The 25,739-nt window shown below is 37.6% G+C and overlaps 1 protein-coding gene across 1 annotated transcript in view; it reads left to right on the top strand.

The window, feature by feature from the left end:
- Positions 1 to 25,739, top strand: part of spon1a (spondin 1a) — a 176,000-nt gene that overhangs the window by 4,750 nt on the left and 145,511 nt on the right. The window contains exon 3 of the mRNA XM_058752280.1: positions 17,110 to 17,243. Coding sequence (XP_058608263.1) covers positions 17,110 to 17,243 — 134 coding nt within the window. The remainder of the gene's footprint in view (positions 1 to 17,109; positions 17,244 to 25,739) is intronic.

Raw genomic sequence — 25,739 nt, 5'->3', positions numbered from 1 at the left:
AGCCACTGAGACACCTGACATTCTCAAATGTGTCAGAGCAAATCAATGTGGCAGCCTAGTGCACAACTGGTGTATCTTGAATTAAAATAATTCTAAACACATTAGCTACATGGTCATTCCAATGTTTTTGGCAGTTATTCTTATTATAGTTGACTCTCTATCCTCTCCACCTGTAGCTGGTATGTGGTGAGCGCACTGGCGCCATTGTACTGTGGCTGCCGTCTCATCATACAGGTGGATGCTGCACACTGGTGGTGGTTGAGGAGAGAACCCCCCCCCCCCCCAAATGATTGTAAAGTGCTTTGGGTGTACAGCAATACACAATAAAGCGCTATATAAATGTGTCATTCATAGTTTACTACATTGTCTTTGAATCAAATAAACATTTTGTTCCACTCAAGCTCTGTTGGATCTTTTTTTTTCTGATTAAGGTTTATATAAGAGCTTTTCATTTCAGCTGATTACAGATTATTAGGATGTGTAAGTTTGGCATCTCCACTTCATCTAAACTGCCATGGTCCTGTGCGTCTTAGTCTGCGTAGTGCTTAGTGAGGAAATGCAGAACTCGCTAAAGCATTTAGCATCATTTTACACCGGCTTGGGAGAAAGTGGACAGGAGTGGGAGAGACTATTTGATTTAAGCAGATGAAAGAAAGCCAGATGCTTCAGACTAGGTTTACTGGTAATGTGCAAAAATGGAAGATTACATACGGAGGCCAAAAACAAATAACATGGGATTTTTGGCAGAACAGCCTTTGTTTTTTTATTTTATTTTTTATTTTTTGCTTGAACACAGAGTTCTAGCACAAGTCTGTAACAAGATCTGCCAAAGTCCTTGACGTACTGTATGACATAATATAGTGGCATAGACACAGGGTATTGGAAATGTACTTGGAAATGACAAGTTTTTTTTTTTTTTTTTTTTGTATATGTTGCTTCTCCACTGTGAACAAAAATATACCAGATACTTTTTGGCACTACCATTGTATACTTTAAAGTGCCTTGGAGCTTTTTTTATTATTATCATTTATTTGTATTTCTTTTAAAGAGGCTGCTTATAATAAACCCGCATAAATGAGCCGAGGAATCTAAACACATCATCTTACCTGCTTACAGTGATTTGTCTCTTTTTAATAAATTTTACTTTAGTTTTTCATTGGATTCCTTCCAAATTGAAAGGTGCAGCATGCGTCTAAGTGTGCAAATGATAGCTCAAGTTTGTCAAAAACATGAGGAGAAGCATTGGGATACAATTTGGGTTAGCAAAAAAAACCAAAAAAAAAAACCCCTGCAAATTAAGAAAACATCTTCATCTATTTGATAACACTCCTATCACAACCAAATACTTGAAACAAAACCACATACAGAAACACGCTGCAAATGCGGCACAGACCACATCTTTCTTTTTTTTTTTTGGATATTATTAGCCTAAATAAGCTGACGAGATACACAATTTCTGTAACTGTGAAAGGTTATGTAAGCTGGCTAACTTCCTTTACAAAAATTAACCATGGTTTTATTATTAAAATAAATAAATAAATACATACATACACACACACACACACACACACACACACACATAAACAAACAAATAAATAAATGCATTTATTAATTTAATTTATTAAATAAATGTATTATATAAAACATAATAATAATAATAATAATAATAATAAAATAGCTTACTATACAGTAGTTAGTCCATGGTAACCACAAATTAACAATGATTTGCTACACCAACCATAGTTTTAACCATGGCATTTGTACAACTGTGGTTTTACAAATGGTTATCAATACGCCAAAAAAATAGATGGCTACTACACTTTTACTATAATAAAACAATGGTTAATTTTCATTGTGTTGGGGTATTTTTGGCATTGTTGTGGTCTTGCAGTAAATTTCTGTATTTGGTTGTGTCGTGAGTATTTGTAGCGCATTTCTGTTTTTTGCAGCACATTTTTGTATTTGTTTGTGTTGTGTGTAGCGTGTTTATTTATTTGGTTCTATTGTGAGTATTTGCAGCACATTTCTGTTTTTGATTTTGTTGCGAGTATTTGAAGATGTTTCTTAATTTGCTGGTGTTTTTTTCTATTTGCATGTGTTTTCTTACATTGCGCATTGAGCTTTCTCAGCCACCGTAAAAAAAACAGTAGATCATTTACAATGGAATTTTAACAGAGGTTGTATGAGAACAATTAGGCAGATTCGGACAGGATTAAAATCATAAAGTACATCTGTAAAACACTAATTTCTAACATCCTCTGGGAAAACTAGTGTGGAATAGTGTGGTATATACTGTAAAATAATAATAATAATTGCGTGTAGACTTTGTAATAAGAATAGTTGCTGGTTGATTAAAAATCAAAAGACATGACATTTTCTCATTTTAAAATTTTAAATACTTTACAAGTATGATTCTCCTCTCTTTCTTAGATTGCATATACAGACAGCCAATCAGATTGAAGCTTGCCAGTTCAACAACATACCAAGTTTTTAGTGCAGTAGGCATTTGGTGGTCAGCAAACAGACTGTAGGAGGTCCGTGGGTGTGCCGAGGCTGAGACTGGGGGTGTTTAAATACCAAGCCTTAAGTATGAGAAACACTAATTCTGGTCATAGCAAATGCCATTAAATCTAAGACCTTGTCCTGTAGTCATAAACAGAATTTATTATGCCTGAATCTTCTGTGTAATTAACTGAAATAGGGTCAGCGATGACGGCTTTTGGTGTAATTACTCAGGCTAAAACATGCCCACGTAGGCAACACTCCCAAAGGGATGTGAGCCGTGGAGGGCTGAAGGAAAGGTCGGCGCCTTGCAGAGACACCCTCACTGGTCCTCTCTCCTTCCTTGTCTCTGTTCTTTTAGCTCATCTCCCTAGAGAGCCCACCTTAGTGTCTCTGTCCTTAATGAGTGAGAGCACTGCCATACTGACTCTTTGAGGCAGAGCTGCCACACAATGTCTCACCTTTTACCCCTCTGCTGCATTTTCCACTTAGCTGGGAGAGAATGGTGATAATGCTGGGGGTCTTAAGTGCTTTAGAAAAGTTTCACGAGTTGGCATCTGTTTTGACACAAGAGGCTTAAATGTTAACAGTATTTCGGCTTTTGACAACTTGACAACAAAATGTACCACAAAGTGCCATGTTATGTGTACTGCATATGGGACACTGGTATCATGGCAGAAGGTTACAATGTTTTTTGGATATCGATCATTTATTTTTTGAAAACATTTTGCTAATATTTGCATTTTTCAGTGTACCGTGATAAAACCATCTATTACCACTGTGGTATGGTCAAAGTTTTTGTAAGGGAATACTGAAGGGAATAATTCCTTGAGAAGCTATGCTGATTCATGACCACAAGTACCGACCTCCCCATTAACCTCCAGAACCAACCTGGAGGGCAGTAGCATTTATTATTTCGTTTCTTATTATTCCCAGGAGCTGGCAGACACCCTTTCTCTTTCTTTGGTCTTCTATTTGCTCTTGAAATTGATTTTATGCCATAGTTAATTAGTGCCAGCCTTGGGTTTCTTTGAATGGATGATGTGCAATATGGCTCTGTGAGGAGAGACTGTTGAGGAAACACAGGAAGCATTCACTCAGAGCCGTTCAGTCAGTGATACGTTTCCTGACCGCATTCAAATTCAAAGATGATGAAGGCACTACAAACATAATATTTCCGAATCCCCCAGGAGTACCTAAATGACAAAAGTGAGGAAAATGAATTGCTTCGCAGAATTTTTACTCAATGTAATGCTTGGAGAAATTACACAAGAGCAGATTTGGAGAGTTTGAATAAAACCATGTTTCTGGATTTGTTCCAAAATCTAGTGAGTCGTCTTGCTGCCTACTGCTTAGGCAGCTCCCTTTTTTCTCTCCTCATATAGGAAACTTTCGTTTATTACAGCTTTGGCTCAATTTGGTTTATTTCCCCTCAAAACAATAATTTTAGATCTCTGAAGAATTTGTTTCTGGTTCACACCAGATTTGAATTTATCATTATTTTTTAACAAATTGCACGTGTTTTGGCACGTGTGGTAAGATTGAATACAGATGCCTACAATATGGAAAATAACCAAATGCAAGTTGCTTGCTGATCAAAACTAATGAGTTGTTTCTCTGTGTTTAAACATTCTTTCATAATGTGAGTTATCACATGCAAAATGGTCCATTCAATTATAAAAATCTGTCAGACATGAAACAGGAATTAGAATCTTAGCAATCAACCATTGGCTTTCCAAGTACACTTTACTGATATTCTTTTCTTTTTTTTTTTTTTTATAGGCTTTTTATGCCTTTTTATTGAGATAGGACAGTAGAGAGAAGACAGGAAAGTACTGGGATGAGAGAGGGGAGCGGGATCAACAAAGAACCTAGAGATGGGACTCGAACTCGGGTCGCCGTGATTGCAGTTGCGTTATATACCAACACATTAACCATGAGGCTATTGGTGCCTACTTTACTGACATTCTTGTAGTATAGTATAGTAAGCAGTCAGTATCAACAAAACAAGTAGAACCAAAATGAACATTACTTGGGAACATTACCATTTTGACCAGTATGGCTCACACAGAATGTTCATATTTAGGTGCCTTACTTATAATTGTCTCCAATAGAATTTGGTGTTTGCATATAATATTGTTAAGCCAACTCTGTACTACTCTAATGAGCATATCTCTCTAATACTCAAAATGGAAAAAAGAAAAAAAATTCATAGCACAAACAAATACTGAATAAAACTAATGAAATAGTTTTAATCAAACTTATAATGAATGTTTCTGAAAACACTAAACACATAGCCTGACCTGGTCTGTTCCCTCCCTTTTTGACAGTTTTTTTAATATTCTGTTGAAGTGAAGTGACGTGTGGCCTAGTATGGTGACCCATACTCAGAATTTGTGCTCTGCATTTAACCCCTCTCTATTCATTCATGTCTATCAATTAGGCCACGACTGCCCCACATCGAACTAGCTCTATAAAGCAGGAAATATATAAAGCGATTATATATAAAATATATAACGCACAAAATATTATTGTATTCCTCAATATTTTCCCGTTCTTCCTCCTTCTATATAGTTTTTTTTTTTTCTTCTTCTTCTTCTTTTGGGCCTTGATGAAGGTAAAGGCAGGCTTAATCGGGAGACTCAGGTCTCTTTCACACTCATCTGGCAGGAGAGGCAGCCATATCAAACCAGCCACCTCAGGAACAGCCTCCCTGGACCTGCTTGCTGGCTTGGATTCAGGGGCCTGGAGTGACAGTTACTTAGAACAGCACTCTGTCCCTCTCTCACTTGCTCGTCAGCCTTCAAGGTTGATATGGCCCAATAAGGCCTGGCTTTTTTGTTGTTTTCTTGCTGTGCCTCCAGAGAAACCTTTTGCAACTAGGGTTATTTGAAGTACGGCTTATTTAAAATCTGGGAGCATGCGCCTTCTCAGCCATTTTTGAGACTGCTCTAAAAGCACTTTTTGTTAGGTTCTCCTGGGAGGTGAGCTGGCACTGGTACTTACTGACTGACGGCTTTTCTTTGGACTTGATAACAACATGTGCTTTAAACAACACTCCAGCAGACATACATTTATTGCAGGTTGTGCATCTTGTTCTCATTATGGTGAGTAATCATGCAGTGGTACTTGCTGAAACAATATGGTAGCTATGGTTTGAACTCTATATATTTAAATTAAAGGTGCCATAGAATGGAAAACTGTATTTATCTTGGCATAGTTGAATAATAAGAGTTATGTACATGGAAATGATAAACCATGAGCCTCAAACACCATTGTTTCCTCCTTCTTATGTAAATCTTGTGAATGCAAAAGACCGCTGAAAAATAGGCGAATCAGAACATAACGCCGACTGTGACGTAACAGTCGGGATCACTAATAGTTACGCCCCCAACATTTGCATATACCCACCCATGTTCTAGGCCAGCCGCCAGCCGAAGAATCAGAAGTTCTGCAGGTATTGTGAAGAAACAAGTGAGGACAACAGCGAAAAAGCAGATCATGGAAATAAATGTTATGTTCCAGGCTGTGCAGGGGATGTGAAGTGCAGGGATGTCTGTATTCATAAAGGCACGGAAAGCAAATAACATGTTCTAATAAACTAACGCAAGCCACTAAAGGGACATGGTTAGCTCCTTGCTAGCGGTAGCCTGTTACATTGCAGTACATAAGATTTCACTTACCACATAAACAGATTAAGGAGAGATGACTGAGGATGATGGTGAATGATTTACAGATCCTGAGCACCACTGACAAGCATCTGATCTTGTAAAATGTGTGGTAAGTACTGCCGCTCCATAGTAGAAACAAAGTAAGTGCGATCGCAAATCTCGACAGAGAAAGTGAAACTAAAAAGCGATTGTGCATTTGAAAGCAGTTTCAATGCCCCGCATATTAATAGCGGCTCCCTGATGCCCGCATTTTATTTACAGTATAATTAACCGACGTTATAACTGTGAGAGAAAGTATTGAAATATATATTTTCCCTGTGTTTCCTTCCTGTGAGTTACTTAAATGAGCCGCACTGTGAAACAGCCAATCAGAGCAGAGCTCAACATTATTATTCATGACCCTTCCAAATAAGCCAATAACAGACCATTTCATTCTAGGGAGAAATCCTAGGGTTGTAAATGCACATGTAAAACCGTTTCTGGAGAATTTTTGTCCTTACCTAAGCCACATACATTCTATGTAGATATCAGAGAACAATTTAAAATATTGTATCAATGCATTCTATGGCACCTTTAAATGAGTCATAGGCATTATTTAGACAGAAGAGGAAAACTGTCATTTATAATATTAATTAATTTTTTTTAATTTTTTTTTTATATAACTATAATATAATTAATTGAGGAATTAATTTCCAGATCTTTCTACAGTGGCCATTCTAACTTCCAAGATCAGACTTTCCTTATACTGATTCAATTTTCTTTTTTACATTAGCTGGGATACCAGCAGTGTTTGTACCACCAACTGCTATCCTACCCAAAAAGCTGGAAAAAAACTCTAAATCCACAATGCAGGGGTATGAGGAAGCACAACAAGAAGTTTGGTGGTTGACCGTCAAAATAAATAAGTGGAAGCAAAAAATATTATACAGCAAACACATATATTTTTACCAAGGTTGTGTGAAAAAAAAAAAAAAAACATCTCCGCTGCTTCAGTTTCACACAGTCTTTTTAACTCCACATAAAATAAATGGCATCATGCTTTGTTGCTCTGAAAGTATTTGACTGGCTGGTTGGGCTTGTTTGACAATACATTTCATTGTATCAGCCGCGACAGCTTGCTCGCCATCAGTCACCCAAATGGTGAGTTCAAGTCAGTCGAGGGTAAAGGTCACCCAAACACTTTTCAGAGCTGAAGATCTTACAGGTTGCTCGTGGGGAGTCATAGAGACAAAGGCACATACGTACACACATGCATTCAGGCTTTTCCACACACAGCTAATGTCAAAATCTCTGCCAAGCCAACCCTCCAAAGTAATTGAAAAGCAACGTAATAGAACTCTTATGACTGTGTGCTAAGGTCAGTAAACTTACGTTTCTGATAATTTGACTTTATGATGTGGTAAATTTAGTTTAGATGTAGAGGTTGACCAATAGTGGGTTTTACCGATAACGATAACTAGGTTGGACTGTGCTTGCGCAGCAGCATTCCAACGTGTTCGTTATTATTTACGTACTTAAAATGGTCTATAACTGGTTATTCAACAGATATATTTAACACATAACACTACAAGTAAAATAGTGCTGAGCAGATACAATTTTAAAATGTAAAAATGTATTAGTATATAATGAAATTAACAATCTAACAATGAACAGTAATTCTACAGCATAGTTAATGTTACAAATCGACTCTTACTGTAAAGTGTTACCACTTCATACATATCCAAACAGGCATGCTTAAAGATGGTCATCTTTAAATATCTACACAAATGCCATATCACTGAAATTAGATACATATGTGTTTTGTGTGTATATTCTCCTTCATTAGCTGCTTCTCTTTTAGAACATTGGTGATTATGTAATGAAAATAACAAAATATGTATTACAGTGACAATACAACCCGAATTCCGGAAATGTTGGGACGTTTTTTAAATGTAAATAAAATTAAAACTGAAAGACTTTCAAATCACATGAGCCAATATTGTATTCACAATAGAACATAGAGAATATAACAAATGTTTAAAGGGGTGGTTTACTGCTTTTTTTCTTTGCTTGATTGTGTTTATGGGGTGCAATATAACATGTCTTCGTGTTTCGTTTGTTAAAAAAAACGCCTTATTTTTCATATATTTCACCTTTATTGTAAGCCGCTTTCTCCTCTGTCATTTGAACGACCTTCAAATTCTATGAAACCACTCCCTCAGAAACAGGCAATGAGCTCAGATTGGTTAGTTGGGCCGGTGTTTTGTGATTGGCTAAACTGCGTACTGCACATTGCCCGGAAACTTCACACCCATTACCTTTACGGGCGACAGTTGCATGTGCTCCGGTCAAATGTAAATAATGGTGTCAATATTGCCGTATCAGTTTGAGCCAGAATCAGACCCAGAAAGTGGTAATGAAGAGAGTCAAGCAGAACTTCCGCAAGCACGGCTCTTACAAAATGTTTCTGAATGGAAGTTTGCTGTTGTGATTACATATCATTTTTTGAAGTTTGTACACATTTGTCTTATACACACAAAATAGCATCGAACTAACTGGCTACTAAAGCCAGCGTTGGCATTTGTTTACGTCCTTGATAAAACTAAAACATTACGTCTGAAATTATACATGCAAATACATTTAAAATTGTGAAATCTTACTTACAGGTTGTGGCCCAACAACTGCTGCCTCTGTTTTTAAAGTAGGAACTGCTCCATGTTTTAGTAATAGTTTCTGTGTGAATCCGACATTGAACTCGTGTAGATTCTGGAAGCTGTCTTCCGTAAAATGCGCAGCACAGAGGGCTAAATTAGGATTGTAATTGTCAGGAACATAATCAAACATAAATTTTAACCATTGTTGACGATCTACAGCATCCGTAGGAAGCCCGAACACAGAAGACCTGACTGCTGGGTGAAAATAACACCGTTTCGACGGCATGGCTACAACTCTCCACTATATAACTCTTCCTCTTCTACAAAGCTGCAGAACATGGCCTTGCCCCCTTTTTTGCATGTTCCGGAGGGAGGGGTTGATGTAAATTTATGGGTTTGTTACGTATGCAACCCGGGAAGTATCTCGTTGTAGTCCCATATGAGTCGTTTTTGTAGGCATTAAACTTCCTGATATTTAAAAGATATCTCCGCTTACGTTGAACATTCAGCGCAGCAACTTTGCAGATACTGTTCATGCACCAACAGCAACAAGTGAAAAAAGTGAAAATCGCAGTAAACCACCCCTTTAAACTGATAAATTTTACACTTTTATCCACTAAATGAGCTCATTTCAAATTTGATGCCTGCTACTTGTCTCAAAAAAGTTGGCACAGGGGCAACAAAGGGCTGAAAAAGCAAGACATTTTGAAAAGATTCAGCTGGGAAAACATCTAACAACTAATTAAGTTAACTGACATCAGGTCTGTAAAATGATTAGCTATAAAAGGGATGTCTTAGAGAGGCTCTCAGAAGTAAAGATGGGCAGCGGCTAACCAATCTGTGAAAGAGTGCGTAAAAAGTTTGTGGAAATAACATTGCTCAACGTCAAATTGCAAAGGCTTTGCAAATCTCCTCATCTACAGTGCCTAGCATCATCAAAAGATTCAGAGAAACTGGATAAATCTCTGTGCGTAAGGGACAAGGCCTCAGACCTTTGTTGGATGCCCATGGTCTTTGGGCCCTTAGACGACACTGCATCACTCATCAGCATGATTCTGTCATTGACATTACTAAATGGGCCCAGGAATACTTCCAGAAACGACTGTTGGTAAACACACTCAACCATGCCATCTGCAGATGCCAACTAAACTCTATCATGCAAAAAGGAAGCCATTTGTGAACATGGTCCAGAAGCGCCGTCGTGTCCTGTGGGCTGAGGCTCATTTAAAATGTACTGTTTCAAAGTGGAAAAGTGTTCTATGGTCAGACGAGTCCAAATTTGACATTCTTGTTGGAAATCACGGACGCCATGTCCTCCGGGCTAAAGAGGAGGGAGACCTTCCAGCGTGTCATCAGCATTCGGTTCAAAAGCCAGTATCTCTGATGGTATGGGGTGCATAAGTGCACACGGTATGGGCAGCTTGCATGTTTTGGAAGGCACTATGAATGCTCAAAGGTATATAAAGGTTTTAGAGCAGCATATGCTCCCGTCCAGACAGCGTGTATTTCAGCAGAAAAATGCAAAACCACATACTGCAGCTATTACAACAGCATGGCTTCGTAGTAGAAGAGTTTGGGTGCTTGAATTGGCCTGCCTGCAGTCCAGATCTTTCAACTATAGAGAATATTTGGCGCATCATTAAACAAAAAATATGTCAAAGATGACCACAAACTCTTCAGCATCTGGAAACATACAGTATATCAGGCAAGAATCGGACCAAATTCCAACACCAAAACTCCAGAAACTCATAACCTTGATGCCCAGACGTCTTCAAACTGTTTTGAAAATAAGAGGAGATGCTTCACCATGATAAACATGCCCCCGTCCCGACTATTTTGAGACCTGTAGCAGGCATACAATTTGAAATGAGTTTTATGCATAAAATTGTCAAATTTCTCAGTTTAAACATTTGTTATGTTATCTATGTTCTATTTTGAGTAAAATAATGGCTCATGTGATTTGAAAATCTTTTAGTGTTAATTTTATTTAAATTAAAAAAAAAATGTCCCAACATTTCCAGAATTCAGGTTGTAAAAAAAGAAGTGAAATCGAATTAGTTTCTGATTTATGTTTCTGTCGGCTGGATGAACATATAATTTTGCTTTCTCACATCACTAGCCTTAAATATGCAACTTCGCTGCATAACAAACGTTCATGACATTTAAACATTTGGTCAGATTTGTGCTTTTTTTTTTTTTGTCACATAGTTTTAATTGCTTGAGGCACTACTAATATAAGTGTCCTCTCTGCCTTGACAGCAAACATGCTGCTGTTCACCATTAATGCAGCATCTTGTAAAAAAAACAAAAAAAATGTTATAACACAAAACACGTACGTTAATAGGCTAATGTACTGTATAAAGACTAGGGCTAGTAACAATATCAGATTTTTCACTACACAATTATAATGGGCAAAGTAATTCACAATAACAATATATTGCAATATCTATGGAAATAATAATAATAAAAAAATGCATTGTAAACAAGGCACAGCGCATATGTCAGAACCCTGGCTCCTATATCAGCAGTGTCATAGTACTTTCGTAGTACATAGTACATAGTACTTAATGGCTGCGGAGGCTGACTGGAAGAGAAGAAATTGTTGAATAGTCATTATTTTTGTTTTCTTTGCATACAAAAATTATTCTCGTAGCTTGAACCACTCATGTCACATGGACTCTTTAACACTAGAACTGCCATGACGGTCAAAATGACCGTTTTGAAATGTATATGTACAATAACTTTGTTGAATAAAAAAATACAATCTTGCTGGTTTGTGACTTTTCCTAAAAGTGTTTATATTTTTACTTACAATAGATTTTATATAAATTACATAAAAGGCAAAAAAAATATGAGCATTTCTACCTATTAAAGCCATAACGGTCATATTGACCGCTTTAAATCTCGCGCGATTCTATTGTTCTTTCCCGCGGTTTATTGTCTCTGTCAGCGTCTCCAGTACTATTAGCATATGCTCATTTGATTATAAATACAAATTCTTGGACTACAAATTATTATTGCCTTTTAAAAAATGGCAGCATCGCAGTTGACACAAGGTCCCAACCAAAAGCACAATCAACCCCGCAACTGACACCAAAAGCGGAGACAGTGCCAGGTGCGGAGAATCTGCAAACAAAATAAAACGCGCGACACCTGTTGCAAATGCCACAAACCCGTGTGTGGAAATTGTGCGAGAAGAACAGAAGTAACTTGTGTTGACTGTGAATCTTAAATAGCCGAGCATGATATAGATATATTTATTTAATATAAAATTTGTAGCGTAATTGTTTTATGGTTCCAAACTTCGTTCGTGACTCTTTTAACTTTAGAGCTGCTTGTTTCCAGCTTATGTTCTGTGTTATAATGTATCATAAATGTTGTAAAAAAAATCATAATCAAATAGATCATTTTAAATGTTATTTTGTTGTTCTGAGTTATGTAAAATAAATACAGAGAAATACTGAATATGCAATAATTACATTTTACTATGAAATGATGTGAATATTTCTAAATTTATAATTATCATTTTTAACTAAATAAAAGTCTACATGTTGGTGTTATTTGTTTTTTAAATATATCCTAACACAGTTAATACATTAATCTCTCATTTGGGCAATTTATTTAGAGATTATAGAGTTTATAATATAGCGGTCAAAATGACCGCTCACGGCTGTTCTAGTAGTTTTGGAATTCTGGCGCTTCTAGTGTTAATGATGCCCTTACTACGTTTCTGGATCTAAACGTGGTAAAGCTCTAGGATTTCATCAAAAATGTGTTAATTTGTATTCCAAAATTAACTAAGGCCTTATGGATTTGCAACCACATGAGGGTGAGTAACTAATGACACATTTCATTTTTGGGTGAAGTATCTCTTTAAGCATTTACAGAAAAAAAGCAAATTAGAAAAAGCAAAAAATAAAATCCTCCCATCCCGTATTTTTAATCCCCACCCCCTCCCAACTATGTCTCTGTAGAATCTTCATTGCCAAAAAAAAAAAAAATAATTCAGGAACAAAACAATATTTGTGTGTGTTTCTCGGACACAATAAAGACTTTAAATATTTCAAGTGAGGTACTTTATTAAAAAAAAAAAAAAAAAAAAAAAAATGCCCTGCAAAAGCTGGCACTTACAGGGTTTTGCTGTAGATGAAGTGCATTGACCTCCGTGTGTGGCTCTCCATGTCATGTCAAATCAAATCCATCATCTTTGTTATTGCTGTTTGGGTTATTGGGTGGAGGATGTCTGAAGGGGAATTGTGGGTATTGCCATTGACCTCTTAAGACTACAGGTGATAACTCTCTCTACACACACATGCACACTCATTTTGGCAGATAAAAATGGATGATAATCTTCTGTAGTATTTTTACAAAGTTTTGTATTTTATAATTTTTAACGTTTTGTCTTACATGAAGAGAAGGTAACAAGAATGCTGCCATATTTAACACTATCACCTGCACGGGGTAAATTTTACCCGTAGCTGTTTTTCAAATGTACATAACAGATTTCCAATGAAACATTCAAGTCTCCCAGTCATTGACTTTTACTAAAATTGCGTGATTTATAATCTCCTGTTGTTAAAAATTGTTTCGATAAAACCAGATCAAAAAACGGGGCATTTATACCTATAAGTGCTACGCCGTTCAAATTTACCCACTATATACAGTATCTCACAGAAGTGAGTACACCCCTCACATTTTTGTAAATATTTTATTATGTCTTTTCATGTGACAACACTGAAGAAATTACACTTTGCTACAATGTAAAATAGTGAGTGTAAAGCTTGTAACCCCTCAAAATAACTCAACACACAGCCATTAATGTCTAAACCGCTGGCCACAAAAGTGAGTACACCCCTAAGTGAAAATGTCCAAATTGGGCCCAATTATCTATTTTCTCTCCCCGGTGTCATGTGACTCGTTAGTGTTACAAGGTCTCAGGTGTGAATGGGGAGCAGGTGTGTTAAATTTGGTGTTATCGCTCTCACTCTCTCATACTGGTCACTGGAAGTTCAACATGGCACCTCATGGCAAAGAACTCTCTGAGGATCTGAAAAAAAAAAATTGTTGCTCTTCATAAAGATGGTGTAGGCTATAAGAAGATTGCCAAGACCCTGAAACTGAGCTGCAGCATGGTGGCCAAGAGCATACAGCGGTTTAACAGGACAGGTTTCACTCAGAACAGGCCTCGCCATGGTCGACCAAAGTTGAGTGCACGTGCTCAGCGTCATATCCAGAGGTTGTGTTTGGGAAATAGACATATGAGTGCTGCCAGCATTGCTGAAGAGGTTGAAGCGGTGGGGGGGTTAGCCAAATTGGTCTGCATGGCTGTCGTCCCAGAAGGAAGCCTCTTCTAAAGATGATGCACAAGAAAGCCCGCAAACAGTTTGCTGAAGACAAGCAGACTAAGGACATGGATTACTGGAACCATGTCCTGTGGTCTGATGAGACCAAGATGAACTTATTTGTTTCAGATGGTGTCAAGCGTGTGTGGTGGCAACCAGGTGAGGAGTACAAAGACAAGTGTGTCTTGCCTACAGTCAAGCATGGTGGTGGGAGTGTCATGGTCTGGGGCTGCATGAGTGCTGCCGGCACTAGGGAGCTACAGTTCATTTGAGGGAACCATGAATGCCAACATGTACTGTGACATACTGAAGCAGAGCATGATCCCCTCCCTTCGGCAACTGGGCCACAGGACAGTATTCCAACATGATAACGACCCCAAACACTTGCTAAAGAAGCTGAGGGTAAAGGTGATGGACTGGCCAAGCATGTCTCCAGACCTAAACCCTATTGAGCATCTGTGGGGCATCCTCAAACGGAAGGTGGAGGAGCGCAAGGTCTCTAACATCCATGGAGGAGTGGAATAGTGGAAGAGGACTCCAGTGGCAACCTGTGAAGCTCTGGTGAACTCCATGCCAAAGAGGGTTATGGCAGTGCTGGAAAATAATGGTGGCCACACAAAATATTGACACTTTGGGCCCAATTTGGACATTTTCACTTAGGGGTGTACTCACTTTTGTGGCCAGCGGTTTAGACATTAATGGCTGTGTGTTGAGTTATTTTGAGGGGACAGAAAATTTACACTGTTATACAAGCTGTACACTCACTACTTTACATTGTAGCAAAGTGTCATTTCTTCAGTGTTGTCACATGAAAAGATATAATAAAATATTTACAAAAATGTGAGGGGTGTACTCACTTCTGTGAGATACTGTATTTTGCACTGTAATTTTCTTGCTCTTATGTTTTAACATTGTACATTGCTAGGCAACGCCTTTCATTCACTGAATTAGCGGTTATCAGTTTCATAAATAAAAACAAATTGAGTGAAAGAAGGTGATTTATGGATGCTGAAGAGGTATAAGCAGCACTAAATACCATGAGTGATGGAGAGTCTGATGGTGGGGAAATAAGTAAAGCGTCCTGGGTCAGCTCAGCGTCTGATGGCTCATCTGACAGCGATCAAGACATCATATTTATGATGTTTTAGCCTAATGTTACTCATAATTACGGTGCCCGGGAGGGACCATCTTCGGTCCACTTAGTTTTGTCGTGGCCACGACATATTTAGTCGTGGGAACGTCATATTAACTTGTGGGAACGTGATATTGTTTTGCGGCCACAAGATCCTTTTGTCGAAGTAACGACATCCTTATGTCGTGGCCTCGAGATGCTATGTTGAGGGAACAACATCCATTTCTTGTGGCCACGAGTTTAATGTGTAAACAAACCTACGTGGCCATAGCAACCCTGGATTATCAGGGATTCATTAATATTTTATTTTGAATTAAGAAATTATTATATTAATTATTATAGAAATTATTACATAATTAAATTATTATATTGACCACAGGCTACCGGACTGTAGGCAATTGCACGCGATGTAAACAGCATTCGAATTAAGTTTATCATGAATAGGCTAAATGTTACATAAAGTAGGCCTACATAAAATAAAATAGACCTACAAGAAAACATTTTATCCATCCCACAGTCTTGCTAGCTGTGTGTGTCCATTAACTGATCGTCTTTTCCGTAATATTTGTATATTATTATTATTATCATCATCATCATTAGCCTATTATTATATTTGTATATTCGTTTTTTCCCTTCATTTCGATCTCTTTACATAACGTTCTGACTAGTTTTGTAAATAAGCCTATTGTAAATGCTCGACATAAAGCTTTGATTATGCTGACTGGAATTTATAGCCTATTGTAAATGCAGTTTAAAGGTTGAATTTAACATATATTTCTCTTTTTTTTCCACGAATTAATAATTATTAATATTATAGCTTACTACCTAGTGTTTTGTTGAGGAATGAATCATTCACGTAATTTCATTTGTAAATGAAAACACAACACACTCATTTATCATCACGCACTGGCATAAATAGCCTACAATCATAAAGTATTGGCATAATTGTCAGGCGTTTACAGTATTTTCAAACTATGGTAGCGAATAGCATAATTATACATAACGTTAATTAGGTAGAGTGATACATAAATTGAAAGGGGAAATAATAAAATATTATATTTATATGAAATAAATATAAAAATATAGCCCTAACAAGTTAATACAACCTAACAATAATAATAATATACAAATATTAAATGAAATGTTTAATGTTAATAAAAATGTTTTATCCATCTCTGATAATCCTGCGTTACTATGGTCACGTAGGTGTTTATTACGCATTAAACTCGTGGCCACGAGAAAAATATGTCGTTCCGCCAACATAAGGATGTCGTTACCTCGATAAAAGGATCTCGTGGCCACAACTTAATATCACGTTCCCACAAATTAATATCTCGTGGCCATGACGTATTATCACGTTCCCACGACTTAATATGTCGTGGCCACGAAAAAACTAAGTGAACCGAAGACGGCCCCTCCCGGGCACCGTACATAATTGTTACAAATTTGGATTATTTATTTATTTATTGCCATTTCTATCGTTTCTATTGTTCGCTTCTGTGGTGCTATTTAGTCTGCCCGTTTCCTGAAAAAAATCAAATAAAAATCTGGTCTATGTAATTCATCCATTTTTTGATATTACCCAAAGTTTATTGGTGTTGTTCTCTTATTCAAATTATAAATGACATAACTAAACAAATTAATAATTAATTAGGTGAAGCTGTGCGCTTGAATTTGTCATCGCATCATGCAGTGTGCCATATAAAAACAGTTGTGATGTGCGCAGGTAAAATTTACCCGCTGGTGGTTTTAGGTATACCAGGGGTGGTGGTTCTAGTGTTAAATCGGACACATTTGTATTAACGAGTATAGTTTTGTGCACTCTGCAGATAATCGATGAGGAAGACACACAGTTTATGACAAACTGCCCTCCAGCAGTGACAGAAAGCACCCCACGCAGGAGGACCAGGATACAGGTGTTCTGGACGGCGCCCCCATCAGGCAGTGGCTGTGTACTGTTGAAGTAAGTGTCATAACTATCCTCACCTCATAGTTCTAACCGGGGTGGTATTTTAGGGGGAACCCATGGATCTATGGTTATTATAGTAATAGAGCAAATTGCTTCTCTTAAAACAATTTCCAAATTGTTGATCACTTGGTACTCTAGATCAGTGTTTCCTCATCTTGGAGGACCTCACACTGCAGTCTTCCCGATTAAACACATCTGACAACAACTCATCAGCTCATTAGAATAAACTAAATATGTGTGTCTGACGTTCAAAATGTGCAGTGTCGGGCATCCTTCAAGACCAGGATTGAGAAATGTGAAATAAGATACGACAAGCCCAAATATTTATGCAAAATAATGAAATCAATTAAAATACATGTGTGCTGTATATAAAGACAGTGTCAATTGTATGTCAAATGCAATGTTCTAATGGAGTGACACCATTTGTCCTGATAGGTCTTTGCTTAACTAATTGCTATACATGTTTTAAACTGGCTTTGTCCTTAGAACATTGAGAAACAAGTTGAGAACATACACCAGAGAGAATTAATGTTTTTACCTTGGTTGAAACTTATATGTCATAAACAAGATATTTTTTGTTAAACTTTGTCCTTCTGATTTCTTGTCCTTTATACTTGAAAATCATGTTAAGCATTCTTCCACGATGTTGGTTACATCCATAGAAGGAAACATCATTTTATCTTCCTTTTATTAACTCTGAGTCAATAGAATTAGTTTTGTAATCAGTCTTAGACTGCGTGGACACTCTTAGTCAATCCATACAAAATTAGACAGTTCGGATCATCGGTGGACGTTAATGACAGGGTACAGGTATGTAGGCAGGAAGTTGACAGAACATGGAGAGATGATGACTGTTCCATGATTCACTTGTTTTTCAGATGGAATACGATTCTAAAAATAAGTTGTCTCATAACATTATATAGCTTGCTGTCTGTAATGGGGTTGCTTGAGACTAGGTTTCAGCTCAAAGTTCCTCCTCTGGACATAAACTATGGAAAGAAAAAAAAGTGTGTGTGTGTGTGTGTTTTTCAGTGGTTGGCAAATAAAAAATGCAGTATGAGAAAAGACAGGCGGAGTGCAGAGGACATGAAAAAGTGCAATATCAAAACATGTAAGACATGGAAGCATCAAACCAGCATGAGCGATGGAGAGGGCGCGCTTGAGGCAGACAGGATACGGAGAGGTGGGGAGCAGGGCAGAAGAGTTGGAGAGTGGGTAATGAGTAGAGATCCATGGCGAGGTTGCTGAACTCAGAGCTTTGCTGTGAGTGAATTCTAGAGGGGATGCTGAGAGCAGAAATGCTCCATGAAATCAAAACTTTCTCTTTCTCCTATTTACTCCAAACAGTCTTGCAAAAGACTGAAAAACTAGCTTGACATTGCAAAATTTAAAGAGAGCAAGAAACTTTCTGTGGTCTGTCAAATTGTTTCTTCATGCCCTCCAGACCTCCCCTGCAGCTGCGATCTCATGATTAAAAACTTGATCCAAAGGAGAGACAAGTGAACTTGCAGTGCCGCTGGGTAAAGTGTCACCAGTTTATGACATTTGCCTCTCTGGAATGCTTAATTCATGGCTATGGGCAAATATTTTTGTATAATGTTTGCTAAGCTGTATTACTGACTGTTTAAACTTACAAAAACATGAAATCAATCAACATGTATCTTCACAGACATAATCAATAATGCTTAAAAATTACAAACAGGTGCTTACAGTGATTCCTGATTTATAAAATCAAGTGAAACCATATTTTTAGTTTATCTTTGCAATATGGCACATCAGTAAAATGTGGCATACTGCAGAAGTACAATGGGCTCCAAATGTTGTTTTGTGATGATCTTAAGGGTGCTTTCACACACTTTTGCATGGTCTGAACCAGAGTTTGTTTGCTTCCCCTTTGGTTTTGCTTTCAAAACATCATCATAGCAAGGCATTTGCGTCTATCTGCTGCAAATGCACTGCAAATGTTCCAAAGAATGCAGGACTTAATTTCTGCTGGAGGCAAGCAGAAATGAGGTATACATTTATCTCTCTGCTTGCAGTGATCAGCCCCCGCTTGTTAGGAAAGTAAAAGTGCACACACACACACACACACTGGTTTCCATGTTTAATGGTGACATTTGGTGCCCATAACATAGGGAGTACCAAGTACTAAGGGTGTAAATCAGAAGGTTTGTCACAATAAGATATGATATTGATTCTCATACCCAGCAATACGATATTTGCCGATACCTCAAAAAATTACATATTCAGAAGTATATTGATTGATTGATTGATATTATGATACTGATATATGATATTCATACTTTAAACCATCATCTACATTTTTATTAAATGACAAATGCAACCAAAATATATAACATGTATATTTATCTGAGATTTCCACATCCTGCACCTCAAACTAAAACGAGGCACTCCAAAAATATACATTACATGTAGAAAAAAATCACAAAAAATAAAGGTGCTCAAACTTATTTTTAAGACTCTTTTTTGGCTGCTACTATGCTACTAAGAATATTTTCTACAGATACCCAAATTACAAGCAACATTAGCAAATAAATACAATAGAATAAAGACACAAATTAAATAAATAGTGCTTTTCAGGTTTTTCAGGTCTTTTATGCTCGCCTTGTGCCTTCGGGCAGTCTTATCATTGAATCCTGACATGTGAGTTTGCACAAAAATGCAAGCATTGGCAGTAATGTATAGACGGACATTGCTTGAAAATGTGGACAGTGTCAAAATAAGGTGCATATTTTTATAGTACAGCTATCGATATTTTGCGTGTAGCATCAATACAACATATCAATATACATTTGATTGATGTACCAATCCATATCCATACCAGGTACATACACACACAGTTTTAACAAATCATATGTCACCAATCCCAGTTTACTTCCATGATTTATGATAATATTAGCAGCAAACCATACCAGAGTTTACATTAACTGCACCCAATACCACCTTTTTTAAGCAGACTCGGCACAGTTTGCAGGAACGCATTCAGTTTAGAAACAAAAATAGAATAAAAATAATGTTGACAGTATTGTAGAAGAAAAAGGTTAAGCACGGTTTTGACATTTGACATTTTTGACATTTTTGCCTCATATAATGATCTTTGTGCAACTCGAGTAGGTCGCCATTTCAACCTGGAAGTAGCATGTGTCTCCATGTGTCTACCGTAATCAGATTTCAAAGGGATTGTCTCTGATTTTGTAACTGCAAACATCAGCACAAAATAAAATGTCATTAAATAAAATAATGAAAATGAAGAAAGTTTTAGATTTTGGACTCCATTTAAAAAGAACACCTCTTGCTGAAAAGCAAGATACGTCAGCATTTGCTTTCCATTTAATATCAGTTGCAGGCTATGAGAAACAAATTTAATTTGTGATTTCTCTTTCCTATGGGTACTACTTACAATAAAAAGATGACTGTGGAGAGTCTGTAAAATCAGCTAATGCCCTTACTAAGCTCAGACTGGTGCACAAACAACATAAATAAAAGCAGTTTTTTTTTTTTCAGTTCATGCTGTTCTCAAACGCTTATTTTTGCCTTATAAATGTGTGAAGAAAAAGCAAGGTGAAGCATCGAATGAAATATAGATGTTTTTTAGGCAAGTGGAGGCTCATTATAGACCTTGCGCTACAAGCAATTTTGCTAAAAGCCAAGACGAATAATCCAGTTTAACGGCCACAAGGTTAAATAATTACAGTATAATTATATTCCATCGTTTTTTTTTCCAGGTTCCCAGTGTATATATATAAATTTAACCTGCATACTGTCTTTCAGTGGCACAAATCTCACTGCTGGTGGTTTTCTGGGTTGATGCGGGCCCTCGAATTTGCATTATGTAGCCTTGAGCACTGGCCTGAGAAGATCTCTCTCTCGCACACACATTGGGAGAGAGGCGATTAGCATCAGCTGTGTAAAAGCAGGAAAGTGAGTCTGCCCTTAATAACATCTCATTGATAGAATTTAAATTGGATGTTAAATAACCATTACCGCGGCTGATTGCCTGGCCGGCCCTGGAAAGTGAGGAGGCTTTCTGCCAAAGCCGCTCTTCTTCAGATATGTGAAATTGGGGTGAGATTGAATTAGAGCATGGACAATTAGAGTGGTAACATCAGTACCTTAACATAAAAGAGGGTGTGGGTAGATTTGAGTGTTTTAGAGTCTTTCTGTGTCTCTTTCATTCCATGTATGGTCCGTTGACCCATGTTTGTCACCCTCCATCCTTCAGAATGAACATTCCTGAATGAACATCAGTGGTGTAGGTTTTATTTGAACACTGTCTGTGGAAGAGGGGAAGCTGGAGTGAGATATGTGCCTCAACTCACTGCTGTCTGCCTCAAAAGCTATCAAAATAAACAAATAAAGAGAACGAAGCAGTAAATAGAAGAGCTGTCAGTTTGCTCCTCACATCATCAAAGATAATGTGGGTGAAGGAGGAGTAACTGGGGTCATGGCCAACCGTAGCATGACTCAATTCAATTAGACAACTGAAATAACATCACCCAACCTGAAAAAAAAACTCAAGAAACAATGCTTGAATGCTTCTGTTTCCCCCCTTGCTTTCATTATCTCTTTAAAGATGGCATGAAATTAAAATTGGAGTATTGGAGTTTTTAGTTCATGTCTGTTAGCTTTGAGGTTGTGTACAGTGCGTTCAGAAAGCTTTCAGACCCTTCCATTGTTTCACATTTGTGAATTTTAAAAGGCTTTAAGGTCACACTTTATATTAGGTGGCCTTAACTACTATGTGCTTACATAAAAAAAAAATAAAATAAAAAAAATAAAAAAAGTGCAATGTACTTATTGTGTTCATATTGTATTTCAAAACACTTTTGCTGTAATTATATGCAATGGGTAAGGTTAGGGACAGGTTAAGTGGTTTGGATAGGTTTAAGGGTGGGTTAAGGTGTAAGGGATGGGTCAACAGTGTAATTATTAATGTAATCACAGAAATTAATTACAGATGTAATTACATAAAGGTATTATTAATAATATAAGTACAATGTAAGAGCATGTATGTACACAATAAGTGCATTGTACCAAATGATTCATTTAAATGTAAGTACACAGTAGTTAAGGCCACCTAATATAAAGTGGGACCGCTTTAAATTATTATTTTCATTTTTATTCTACATTGTATTCCCAATAATGACAAAGCAAAACACTACTTTGCAAATTTATATATGAAAAAAAAAAATGAAATGAAATGAAACATTATTCATACTCAGCACATTTGGCATTTATTGGCCTTTTGGGGTATGACGAGACAAGTTTGCACACCTGGAGTTTGCACACCTCTGTCTCCTCTCCACCAATAAGCTGGTGTGTGGTGGGCATTCTGGCGCACTATGGCTGCCGTTGCATCATCCAGGTGGATGCTGCACACTGGTGGTGGATGAGGAGACCCCCACAATGTAAAGTGATTTGAGTGCCTAGAAAAGCGCTATATAAATGTAAGGAATTATTATAATTATTATTAATTATTGGAGTTGGAGATTTTCTGCTGTTCTCTCCAGCAGATCCTCCCAAGCTCTGTCAGGTTTGATGGGGACCATTGGTGGACAGCCATTTTCTTGTCTCTCCAGAGATGTTCTCTGGCTGGGTCACTCAAGGAATTTCACAGTCCATGAGTCCTTTCACAGTCATCCCTTAGTCACTCTTACGTTGTCTTGACTGTGCTTAGGGTCATTGTCCTGTTAGAAGGTAACACTTTGGCGCAGGTGATGAGCAGTGCTTGGCTTCCAGACATGACACTTGCAATTGAGGTTTATCAGACCAGATAATGTTACTTATTTATATATATATATATATATATATATATACACAATACATATGGAAATGTTTTATTAGTGTCTCCAATTCTCCTACCTTGATTTTGGGAGAAACAAAGCAAACCCTTGTCAACCCAGAGAGATCAAGCAAACGTCATACAGAAAAACCTCATGACTTAACAGGGATGCCAATTGGGGACCCTCTTGCTTTGACGCAACTGTGCTAGTCAGTGAGATACCTTGATATATTTTCTTTCTTTTTCTTTTTCTTTTTTTCTCATAATTTATTTGCAAAGTTATCACAAATCTACTGAGAAAAAAAAGAAGACTTTCTCGTGCGCACGAGAAAGTCTTCTTTTTTTTTTTTTGCCAATGTCCCTTTAGGGAATATTTATAATATAAAAATAATAATAGTAATTTAAAGCATTTTAACAAGGCTACAACATAAAATTTGGAAAGAGTGAAATGCTCTGAATACTTTACGAATGCATTATATTCTGTATGTACATAATGCACTATTCTTTGCATTAGATAATTTTTATTTAGTATGCTAATGAGTCATATAGAGTCCAAGTCGAGCCTCCTGCTTGAGCCTTCTTTTCCATTTGAAATAGTATTGTGTGCTGTGGATATGCATTTACATGCAACCACTATATCTCAGCTTTGTTAACTGCAATGGAAGTTATCTAGTTTTGTTGTGTTGAATTGCATCACTCACTGGCAGTGAAAGCACATTGTCTCATGTGCTATGTAGACCAGGGACAGGCAGCTTCGGTCTTCAGGGGGTGGGGGGTTATTCTGTCCTACAGAATTTAGCTTCATTCCTAATCAAACACACCTGCCTGTAATTTTCCAGTATTCCTACAGACATTTTCATATTCAAAATCATCTGTAACACCATGATGTAAATGTCACGCCCAAGGACTGTTCTGTGTGTTTTTCTGTCTCATATGCTCCCCATGACCTAGTTTTCCCTCTTGTATGCCCATGTTTGTGATCCTGGACCACAAAACCTATCTTAAAGGTATAGTTCACCCAAAAATGAAAATTCTGTCATCATTTACTCACCCTCAAGTAGTTCAAAACCTGCATGAATGTCTTTGTTCTGCTGAACACAAAGGAATATATTCTGAAGAATGTGGGAAACAGAGCAGTTCTGGGGCACCATTGACTTCCATAGTATTTTTTTTTTTCCTACTATGGAAGTCAATGGTGCCCCAAAACAGCCTGGTTACAAACTTTCTTCAAAATATCTTCCTTTGTGTTCGGCAGAACAAAGAAATTCATACAGGTTTGGAACTATTTGAGGGTGAGTAAATGATGACAGAATTTTCATTTTTGGGTGAACTATCCCTTTAAGCGCCAATTTTTCAAAATTGGGATTTATACATAATCTGAAAGCTGCATAAATAAGCTTTCCATTGATGTATGGTTTGTTGTGATTGGACAAGATTTGGCCGAGATACAAATATTTGAAAATCTGAAATCTGAGGGTGCAAAAAAATTAAAATATTGAGAAAATCGCCTTTAAAGTTGTCCAAATTAAGTTCTTAGCAATGCATATAACTAATCAAAAATGAAGTTTTGATATATTTATGGTAAGGAATTTACAAAATATCTTCATGGAACATGATCTTTATTTAATATCCTAATGATTTTTGGCATAAAAGAAAAATCGATAATTTTGACCCATTCAATGTATTTTTGGCTATTGCTACAAATATACCCCAGCGACTTAAGACTGGTTTTGTGGTCCAGGGTCACATTTGGTTTTGTTCCTGTTCTTGTCCCCATTTAGTTAATTAAGTTCCACCTGTGTTTTATTATCTCATTTAGTCCTGTGTTCTTAAGCCCTGTGTTTTCCATTGTCCAACATCTGGTATTATACGTCGATGTTGTGCTTCTTTTGTGTCTCTGCCTGCCTTGTGTTACCCCGTTTTTGAAGATTAAAAATAATGTTTACTTTGAGTTTATCCTATGTCTCCTTGTTCCTCGTCTCGTCACAGTAGGCAACTGTGACAGAATACCAGACCTAAACAGTAAGTCGCGCCCCTTCTCCTCGATTTTTTTTTTCTGGTTTATAAAAGTTTTTTGTTTTCCCGTTTTTCTTCCCGCGGCATGGAAGTCGCTGCTCGTTTTTCCGCCCTAGCCCACAGAGATCTCCCCTTCGTGGAGTAAGCGTGGGAATTCTGCGGGATCACCGCGAGTACTGCGAGTCCGCCGGTCGCTTATCAGTCAAGTCTGCCTGCCGATCCTCAGTCAAGTTCACATCTACTTTTAATTATTTGTAATGCTTTATTTGTGTCGGCTCCAGCCCCAGAGTTTGCTCCAGTGCAGGCTCCAGCCCCTGAGTCGAGAGATGGCTCTAGCCCCTGACCAGAGTCGAGTCATGTCCCCTAAAGCCGTGCTTATAAGTCTTGTCTTGTCCTGTCCAGAGAGACTCTTCTGAAACTGGCTGCTTTTCTTGTCATGGCCACGGAGGCCATTCCCAAGCCGCTTGCTTCTCCTGTTGCCTCTATGGAAGCGGTTCCTGAGTTTAACTCTGAAAGGGCTTCCGTCTCCACGTCCAGCCCAAAGAGGGCGGTTGTGCTCACATCCGGCCCAAAAAGGGCCTCAGATTCCGAGTCTAGCCCAGAAAAGGGCTCCTGTTCTCCAGTCCGGCCCAGAGAGGGCTCCTGTTCTCCAGTCCAGCCCCGAGAGGGCT

Source organism: Onychostoma macrolepis, chromosome 18 (genome assembly GCF_012432095.1).
Source record: "Onychostoma macrolepis isolate SWU-2019 chromosome 18, ASM1243209v1, whole genome shotgun sequence".
Classification (NCBI taxonomy): Eukaryota; Metazoa; Chordata; class Actinopteri; order Cypriniformes; family Cyprinidae; genus Onychostoma; species Onychostoma macrolepis.
Note: the sequence above shows the minus strand (reverse complement) of the source record. Positions and strands in the feature narration are given on the sequence as shown.